Source organism: Elaeis guineensis, chromosome 10 (genome assembly GCF_000442705.2).
Source record: "Elaeis guineensis isolate ETL-2024a chromosome 10, EG11, whole genome shotgun sequence".
In the NCBI taxonomy this organism is placed as follows: Eukaryota; Viridiplantae; Streptophyta; class Magnoliopsida; order Arecales; family Arecaceae; genus Elaeis; species Elaeis guineensis.
This window is the reverse complement of record NC_026002.2, coordinates 25,038,452-25,048,932: the sequence shown is the minus strand read 5'-3', so window position 1 is coordinate 25,048,932 and position 10,481 is coordinate 25,038,452. Positions and strand designations below refer to the sequence as shown.

General features: G+C 35.1%; 1 protein-coding gene across 3 annotated transcripts; it reads right to left on the bottom strand.

Annotated features, from left to right (window-relative positions):
* Positions 1-601: 601 nt before the first annotated feature.
* LOC105059897 (uncharacterized) lies at positions 602-10,224 on the bottom strand. 3 transcript variants are annotated; one of them, XM_010943396.4, is made up of 4 exons: positions 9,965-10,224; positions 1,997-2,380; positions 1,266-1,472; positions 602-1,186 (listed from the first exon to the last, which is right to left on the bottom strand). In XM_010943396.4, the coding sequence occupies exons 2-4, from the start codon at positions 2,261-2,263 to the stop codon at positions 875-877; spliced, it is 786 nt and encodes a 261-aa protein (XP_010941698.1). In that variant the 5' UTR covers positions 2,264-2,380; positions 9,965-10,224; the 3' UTR covers positions 602-874. The 3 variants fall into 3 exon arrangements, with proteins under 3 accessions (XP_010941698.1, XP_010941700.1, XP_010941699.1); XM_010943398.4 differs by having other exon boundaries at positions 10,047-10,221; XM_010943397.4 differs by lacking the exon at positions 9,965-10,224 and adding an exon at positions 9,762-9,918.
* Positions 10,225-10,481: the final 257 nt, after the last annotated feature.

Sequence of the window (10,481 nt, the reverse complement as noted above, 5' to 3'; positions counted from 1 at the left end):
AGGAAAATAAAAAATGAACCAAATATATGATGGATTCTTTCCATCCATAAATAGTGAATGTTTTAAACAAACCACCGTCTGCAATCCAAATTTATTAACCCAAATTATATAATCTAATCCAACCCGACCCATAAACGGATTAAACAAAACACCTAAAACTTAAATTTGATCTAATTATTAAACAGATTAAATAGATCGATCCGATCCAAATTCGTTTAAATCAAATTCAAATCTATTTAAAATGAATCGCATATCGATTAGATTGACAGATCGAATCATATTTTGCCATCCTTAACTGCACCTAAAATTATATAGATAATTTTTTACGTCATAGTTCTGTACCTTGTGTAATTGCAACCAGAGGGAAACATGCCCTTAAATTGCAAAGGAAATTTTCTGTTTACCAGTGGTTCCCTCCTGTTGCTTCCCCTCAGCACATGAACAACAAAGTGGTGGGCTGCATGAGAATCAATAATCCTGCTTCAAATAAATAACATCATAGCAAAAGTGTTGACTTGACCTGCACTTTGAAAGATGAACTTGATGTGCTATGCCCCTACCTTCACAAGATTATTTAATGTTCTAGGTGATACGAGGAAGCTAAAGAAAAGAAAACTGACATGGTTTGTAATTATGATTCACCTCTCCAGAAGTCCTAGGATAAGTATCTCATAGGGATGTCATCAGTTGCAAGAGTCCAATTTCCCTTACAGGTGGATTTCCCCCCTTCAAAAAAATCATAACCACCTCTCTGAATTATATGGGTACATCTTGTCCCAAAAGAGACCAAAAACGAAAAAAGAGAACGAAAAAAGAAATAGCATTCCTCATTTATCAGAGGTGTTGGACCAATTCTACCACTACCTATAGACTGCTAGGCTTTTTGGCCAGCTGCGATCACTTCTTCTTTGGTGAGCCAGTCCCGAACAGCCAGAAGATCAGGGAACACAAGAGCACCAGATTGTTTCCAACTCTCTGCATCTGGTGTCTTAAATCTATCCAAAAGCAAAGCATGCATACCCACGCTGCGGGCTGGGATGTAGTCCTTGCGCATGCTGTCGCCAATGTGAAGTGCTTCTTCTGGTGGTATATTTCCAGCCTTCTCCAGTGCAATCTCATACATCCTTGGGTCTGGTTTTTCAACACCCACAAGGCCTGAGAATACACCAAAGTCCCATTCTGATCCCTGCATTACAAAAGGATGAACCATTAACAATCCAATAGATGGAGAAATATTGAGACTGAATGGAACTGATTACGGCTACCTGATGCAGTCCTAAGGCAGGAAGGATGACATCCTGATACCGGTACTCGGCATTGCTGACAATTACAACAACGAGGCCCTTTTGACGTGCCCATCTCAAGAAGGGCTGCGAGTCAGGAAATACTGAGTAGGGTGCAGAAGAACCAAAAGATGCATATATGCGTCTGAACACCTTCTCAAATGTTTCATCATCATATTCATAGCCTGCCTGCAGCATAACATTACCATCCAATAACAATAATTAGTTAGGATATGCCACATCCTTTGTCTAAAAAGCAGGGGAAAAAAAAATCAGATTCTAGCGCTGTAAATTTAACTAATCTAGAGAATCAATTGAATCTTGGGTTATGCATGGGCTGCCTGATGGTCATTCATGATCACCAGTTGCAACGGTCTGGGCAAGTCAGATTTCGATATATAATTAAAGCAAAGGTTAACTATTTTGATGGTCAGATTTACTAAAGCTTGGTCAAACTATTACTTAAGTATTACAAATTAATAATCAAATCTAGTCTCCTTCCACATGCTTAATGTAAAGTGTGGATGGGCCTTTTTCCACTTCTTTCCTTAAAAATATCTATGCGGATTCAGATGATCTGCATGCATTATTGCATTAGTTGTTTAAGCGTATTCCCTCATGAACGATTGTAGAGGCATGCTGATAGAAGATCCCAAAACAAGATGACCACAAGGAATAGGCACAAGATTTATCAAGATGGTCATTTTGCTTACCTTGGTAAAAGAGTCCTTGACACATGACCTCCACCAATCAACATTTGGTATTTTTGCTGCATAGCCAAAACATGGGTATCGTTTTGCCATTTCTGTGTATGCTGCCTTAAAGCCTTCATGCATGCGTTTGTAATCAGGACAGGGCAACCCAACTGACTTAGCTGCCATGCAGTAGTAGTCCCCAAGTTGGCCTTTGTAAGCTATCAGAGTACCAGTGACATCTACAGTGATACAACGTAGCTTCGACAAGATTGACATTTTTGGCATTAGTACAAACCGTTGCCTGTTCAAACTGACATGTCAGTTCTGTTCAGTAAACTCATCAAAAAGCTACGCAGCTACTTCAATGGTCGCATCTGTCCATTTGCATGCACACAAACGACTCTGCATGTTACACATTGCAGCTGTTATTACAAATTACAAATCAAGAATGAATTTTGTAAACAAGAAACATGTTAAGAAGCAGATATGAAGGCAACCGTTACTATATGCCTATTAGAATGCCAAAGAGATTGTTTATCCATAGTCTGTTAGAGTTGTAATCATGGATAAGCTACGGGAATTTCATGGAAAAGCATGAAGAGGGCAAAACTTGAGATCCACCTATTATAATAACTGATTTGGAAAACTAGTATGTCTTGGAAGTAAACATATGAGGATTTCAAGGGTTGCACCATAAAGTGGCCAGTTTTTTGTTCTATCACATGAAAAAATTGTGCATATTTATGTGATTGTAGTTGAACAGATGCAAGATGGTCAGCAGCAGTAGTATCCTCAAGCATAGAATGTTCCACGGTAATTGCGATATAATCATAAGCACTAAGCCTTAGCCCAACTAGCTAGAGGATTGTAGATTCATCTTTGCCTATGCTTACAATTGAGTGTGTCATCCTCTCTTCAAGAAAGCTTTTTTATCTCGTACCATAACTTCCATTCAGCTTTTCGTAGTCTTCCCTCCACTGGATATGACCTTTCATGGAACTCCAACTCCCCGAGCTTGAAGATGCTGCCTCAAATTTTTTGTTGTACATTACCAAACTATTTTCATCAATTCCACAGCACTATAATCTAAACTACTCTTATGCATGCTCTATGTCCTTATACATGATCCTATATTTCTTTTTTTAAGAATAATGTTAGGAAAGCTATGAATCATTTCATAGAAATGATGAAAGATTTATGTGGGGAAACACCTGCCAAAGTCTGAACAACAAACCTCCTACTAACAGTATATGAGTGCAACTACTAGGCTATACCCATTTTTGCCTCTATCTTCATTTTATTACACCTACGAGTCTCAAAACACATGGCAATCACAAAACAACCAGAGTGAGCTCTCGACTTCATCCACTCTCTCTCATTGTGTCAGGTACATCTTCGAATATTATTCCCTTTTCTGCATAGCAGATCCAATATCAAGAAAATGATGCCAATAAGCTATCAGTTCACAGACTTTTAAATTTTAATGGAGGCCCCAATTCATAATGTTCCAACTGTGATTGAATTTCTTCACAATTGTTTTTCCCATGCCTCAAAAGGACAAAGATGGAAGGCTCATCCAAGTTGTGGATCAAGCAAAAGAGGCTTCGATAAGGGCCTATTCTTTTGTGGGTAAATATCATGGACAAGTTGGTCAACTTTCCTATTGACCAACTTGTCCATGTTCTTACACTTTTCAAGATGGATAAGTTACTTTTCCATCAACCGAAAGGTGGTTAAATCATTTTTCCATCAACCGAAAAAATAATCTTTTTAATTCATTCTGAATATATCCTTAACCTTATAATAATAATATAATATAATATAATATATAATAATATTATTATAATATATTATAATATAATATACTATATTATATTTTAATATAGTATATTATAATATAATATAGAATATTATACTTATAATATCATAATAAATTATTACACTATAATATACCATATTATTATAATTTATCATAATAATATAATACTATAATAATATAATACTATAATAATATAATAATATATTATATTATTATATATTATATTATATTATATATAAGATATTAATATAAGATAATATATTATCGTAATAATATAATGTATTATTATATAATATATTATATTATACTATTGTATATAATAATATTTATATAATAAAAAATATTATGAAAAATATGGATAGATCTTAGCAACTTATCTAGAAAACTAGCAATGTAAAAGAACATGGGTAACAAATTCTCAAGCCATTTTTCAATGCATAAAAAAATATGAATAAATTATTTTTCTATCTAAATATTGCCTGAAAAATACTTACACAGAAAAATACAAATTTCTAGATCAATTTTTACCCTCAAACAAACAGGCCCTAAAGAAAACAACCAATATATTATTCATTCAGAAATTGGAAGTCTAAATTAAAAAGATTGAGTTAATTATTCATAATGCACCAACATATGATCGAACACTACAGAATATCCCGAAAGTAACAATAATATCTCAAATGATTGAGTTAATTATTCATAATGCACTTGGGTAAGACAAAACAATTTCAGTAACAATGATATCTCCAGTTTTTACAGAGTCATTATCATCATCAAAGCCTTATTTCAACTATTAAGTTGGGTTGGACAAGGCTAGTATCATAATTTAAAATTATATCTATAACTTGTTTCCAACATGGTATTAGCCTCTCTCACCAAGGTTCAAGAAATGCATTGGATTAGCTCAAATATCAAATAGAAAAAGAATGATGGAAGGGAAAGAAATTGACGTAATATAGCTTTAATACTCTTGTATGTTTTTTTTTCTCGTGTTGGATTAGGGGAGTCCTGATGTTATTGCAACTTAATGTTGGAAAGTTTGGGCATCTTTCTATATGGGTTCAATGGAACTCATAGTCTGCAGTTGAGGGAAGGTTTTGATGGCATGTGGGAGGCTAATTGCTTGGTTGTTAGAGACATGGCTTTAAATCTTGGTGAGACCGGAGGGGGAGGCATCCTATTTGTCCCATCCTGTTTGCACAAGAAAATAGGGAACTGAGATGGGGTGGGACTCCGAAACCCATCCTCACAGTGGAAGAAGAAAAAAAAAAAAGAAAGAAAAGAAGTAAGAAAGGAAAGAAAGAAAGGAAGGAAAGAAGTAAGGGAAAGAAACAATGAAGAAAAAGGAAAGAATGGAAGAAACAATGAAGAAAAAAAGTGTAAAAAAGAAAAGAACAAAACAAACAAAAAAATAAAGGAAAGGATAAGGGCAAAGAGATGGAGGCCTGTCGGGATTAGGGGTGAAATTGGATCACATAATATGAATCCATTTTTGTATCTGAATCTATCCAGATACAGATAAAATTTTAAGCATCTAATTAATATCCTTATTCGTATCCATTTCTACCAGAAAAAAAAAAAAAAAAAAGATATATATACGGATAGACAACTACCAATCTGTATCCAAAAATCTGATTCTATTTGTAGTTCTATTTAATTTTATATAGCACTCATAAACTTTTAAGGAAAATATATAACCACACTATATTAACTTGAGTTACCATCTATGTAGTAATATCTTATGGTCATAAAGTTTAATATTCTGACTTTTATTCATATTTATATCCATCCTTCCAGTATCTAATTTGTATCTATATCTATTTTAAAACAAATGTGGGTATGAATTTTTGCAACCGACTAATATCCATATCCATATCTGTATTCATAAAACAAAACAAATATGGATATGGATATAGTAATATCTGATCCATATCCGATTGAGTTTCAGCTCTCATCAGGATGCTTGATTGGGACACTGCCATGACAAGGCAGGACAGCAGAGCGTCCCATCCCATCCCATAAAGAAACCACGACACCCCCATCCCACGGCAATTAAAACCTTGGTTAAAGACCTCACAAGAGTTAAGTTAAGATGATAAATGAATGGGAATTTCGGTGGCTGAAAGAGGAGACTTATAGTTGTATTCCGATCAAGAAAAGAAAAGAAAGAGAGCAAAAAAAAAGTTAAGTTGAGCAGCCCTCTCCCACATACATTTCTTCCTCCTTTTCTTTCTCAATTATTGCATAGTCATATATTTCTACTATATATATACCTTTGCTTATATTTATTTAAAGATAATCTTAATTTTATATATCATAATTAATTGAATCAAGGCACTAGTTTCTTTCCATCTTTTTCCTTCAATCTATCAACGTATTATGTTGAAGAATTCACAATATTTGCAGTTCATAGTAATCTTGCTGCAAAAATTAATCCTTGAAACCGAAGATCCATTAATAAGCTCACAAAGATCTTCCCCAAATCATGTATAAGTTTTAGTTTCCTAAAATCCTTCATAACCCTTAAAAGTGTGCAGGTTTGGAATGGAATTCTCCCCATGTCTTGTGATACTCAGGATACATTTCTTCCACCTAGTTTCTCATAAAAGCACAGCAAAGTGGTCTCTTCATTCAAGCAGAGTTTTCCTAAACCTGAATACATAGAAGCCTACCGAACGTCAACAGCAAGAAAAAGGAAAACCATGGTCTTTGATATGTGATCCAACTACTGATTTTATCTAAAACGGTATGAGGATTTTATGTAAGAGAGGATATGGTATATATGAAATGATATGAGGATCATCCCCAAGTGGATTGCATAAAACACAGTCTAGATTTATACCCTAAATTTTAACAGAACAAAGATGACAACCTCATGGCTTCTTAGCAAAAACAAAATCACACCATTTACGTCATAGAGAAGAGAGAAGAGAGGGGGGTGAGGGAAGAATTTGTCATTCGTTTTTATATCTTATCATCCCAGGTAAAAACTGATAGAAGTGGGCAGCACCTCCCTAGATTTTCCAACCCATCTTAGCCAGCCTAGGACCACATGTAGCAAATACAAACCTACCCAACTATAAAGAACTAGCTTGATGGTACTGAATCTATGGTAGGATAAGCCATGCATGTATTTTGCATAATGTAACCTCCAATTTAGATTTTTTAGATAACAACAATGCAGAAACATCACTAGAAGGCTTGCACAAGTGTAGGAATGAGATCTGGAATGTCACACGCATGTTTGTGTAGGTTGGCTTAAGTCCCTCCAATATATTCTTATCATCTCTATCTCAGCATTACTTGCTCATCTGCACCAGCCACTCACCCAAACACCAACCCCACCCCCCAAAACAAACCACCCCCCCCCCCCACCCACCCAAAAAAACCCCACCCCACCCCTCCCCACACACAGAAAAAAAAAGGAAGAAAATAACATGTGCAAAGAAAAAGGGGAAAAACATTAACATCTAAATTTCACACATTGAAGAGCCCATTTGCACACAATCAACAGATATAGGAAATATGTTAACATAAAACCATGTACTGTAGAAGTTTATTAATTTAATTTTATTATTAAGGTTTAGTATCAGTAATTTTATTTTTAGATCTTTCACCAAATGAACAGTTATGTTGAGAAGAAAAGAAATAAAAACTTCTTCCTACAAGATAGCCATGCCTAAAGAGATCTCATAAAAGGAGGCTCTCAATGGTCAGAAGACAGCCATGCATATGGCGGTAGAGATGTTCTAGGTATTAGTGGCAGAATAGTGAATAGGGAGAAAAAGATATAGAATAGATATATTATAAATCAATAGGCCATATACATGAATTAGCTGAGATAATGTGATCAAAATTAATACCCAGTCGATATATTCCAACTAATTCTTTCTTCATTATAAGTATCCTAAGTATCTAACTCAAGGGGATATTGCCCAAGATCTGACTCACAAAGGTTTCATGTGAAAACATTTAATCGGAATAGTCTGCATATAATTTTGAAATTTCATGTTAACTTGGTGCAATTTAACCTTCTCTTGTCATAAGCATGATATGTAACTACATCCATCAAAGAATCATCAGACACCTGCAACTTTAAGGGGTCAGTATTTTTAGCAATTTTGAATAGACTTATGAAAAGGTTACAAACATCTGGATGTATCACAAAGCACCTTGAGGAGTTCATGACAGGATAATAAACGAGGTTAATTTAGCATTATTTCATGTGTACATGGATACACCGCAATGATTGGAGATCATTGCATGGAGTAAGGATGCAAGATCAGGAAGAAACATCCCTAAACAAGTATAAAGAGTGGAAGCATGTCAAAAGAATTTGTATTAAGGTTTACCTCAAACATAATATCAAGGAGCAATAGCAACGTTGCTCAAGTGATTAGACAGTTATACTCAACTCTTTTACACAATTGTCAAGTGCATGGAGAAGCATAACAAGAAATCAAGGTCATCATGAGGCTAAAATAACATAAAAAATTGAGATTTTTAACAACAGCTCAGTCACTGAAATAAACAGAAAAAAACTATACAAGAAACAGAAAGATTTAAATCCAAATTCGACCTTGATTCACTGATACAGGAGAATCAGATGAAAGAATCACATGACACTTCACAGTCAGTGGAATCAAAAACAAACTTACAGAAGGGTTTGAGACTGTCACATCAAAATACAAACTCTGATATTTTATAGCTGTTGTAAAACAAAAACCTAGAAGAAACAAAAAGAACCACATCTTAATTTCATGCCTAGCACTCCATTCCCACTAAGAATGAACAAGCAAATAAGCAGAGAACATGATGCCTTGGTCCTTATACTAGACTCGCACACATATCCAAGATGTCGAAAGGGTATCACATCAAAATTCTATTTCAAAACTTTGCTACTACTAAAAGAAGAAAAATTATATAGGAATAGGAGAAGGACATTTAGTAGAACCAAAATCAAACTAAAGAAAAATCCTCTCCTTGGCTACTAAAATAAAAGACTCAAATCAGAGTATATGACAGACAGCCTCTGATGCAATCAAACCCAGATAGATCTCCATAAGGAACATAAGAAATCCAAGAAAACCCCGTTTTAATTTCTTCACCAGCATTAGAAAAGAAGAAACTCCGAGAGAAACATAATATCTCTAATAGGAAAAGCCAAATCACAACAAAAAAACCAAATCACAAGCAAAAGAACCATAGGACATCACAAGCAAAAACCAAATATAACTCCTCCTTGATACAAGACCAACTGCCAAACGCTAAGAGAACTCGATGCATCAGGGCCAGTAAAATAAGTGCCACAATTCCTCAACATGGTAGATATCACAACATAAAACCAGATTTTAATTCTCAATTACTACTAAATCAGAAGAATAAGACCAAAAAAAAGCATAGTTTTCCAGAATAAACGAAGGGAATCACATTTAAGTAACATCGCTAAACTCCATAACTGTTAAATCAGTAGATTATAAATCAAAGACTTACTTGATGCTTCTCGATTAGTGCAACCAAACCCCATAGATTTTGAACAAAAACAGAAGATACGACTTTTTGAACAAAAACAGAAGATATGACTTCCAAAAGTCTATCTTTCTTTCTTCTTTTTCCATTTTTTTTTTTTTTTAACTCCCCACTGACACTAAAACAGAAGAATAAAGCATCATAGGGAAGCACAGTACCCCAGAGCCAGTTGAATCAAATCCAAAAGGACTTCAGAGAAAAGTGAGGGTACCACTTCCTAATACCATCTCTACCAGTCCACCACAACTAAATCAGAAGAACTCATTCAGAGACGAAGATGACTAGCCGACAGCCACGGCAAATTGCAATAAAACCCAAATAGATCTCAGTAAGCACCGCAAGAAATCACATCCAAAATCCCATCTTTAACTCTCCATTACTCCTAAAGCAGAACAAGAAACCAGAAAAATAAAGAAAAATAAAACAGTCTAATACCTCAACAGCAGCACAAAGAAATCCAAAAGAATTCTTAGAAGAATCAGAGGACATCGCATAAAAATGTAATCTTTCTCACTCGTTTACTTATAAAAAGACTCAGACGACATCGAAAGATCTTCCATTTCTCCTTTTTCTCCCCTTAATTAGTCAAAATGCAAAATGACAAATAGTCAAGAAAAACCAGGAAGGCGAAGTCCCACCGGATCTGATACCGCCTCAGGGCCGTAATTCCGAGGAAGAAAAATGGACAAAGTTCCAATCTTTGAAACCGGCAACAGGTACCAGGGGATTGGGATCTCTGAGCTCAAGGTTTTGGTGTCGTCGAATTCGGGCTCCAAGCGGTTTCGGTGGTTGCGTAGAGAGAGGTAACTGAGGGAGAGGATGGAGAGAGAGAATACCGTGGGAAGCAGTCCTGGTTTTGGGCTCTTGATTCTCTCAGTTTCAGACAGACTTGGGGCGGATTTTTTTTTAAATATTTTTTTTCTTAAATTTATTTCCCAATCTACCCCGAATCCAATTTATTTCCGAATGTTGTGTGTAGAGGATAGTTACACGGAGAAATCGCATAATGAACATGCGATTTCAATATATGATTTCAACATGAAATGGCACCCTATAAGTAATTTTAAATATATAATTTTTTTATTTTTTTTTCCAGTGCACCTGGCCGGCCTTCTTTTTCTTTTTTTTTTTTTTTTCTGCTCCACTCTACCAAGG

Bases quoted from the DNA above. Each gene is read 5' to 3' on its own strand.
- LOC105059897 (XM_010943396.4), bottom strand. From the start codon at position 2,263: ATGCCAAAAATGTCAATCTTGTCGAAGCTACGTTGTATCACTGTAGAT. The intron at 1,473-1,996 runs GTAAGCAAAATG...GTTATGCTGCAG, and splicing joins TCAAGGACTCTTTTACCAAG to GCAGGCTATGAATATGATGA. The intron at 1,187-1,265 runs GTAGCCGTAATC...TTTGTAATGCAG, and splicing joins CTGCCTTAGGACTGCATCAG to GGATCAGAATGGGACTTTGG.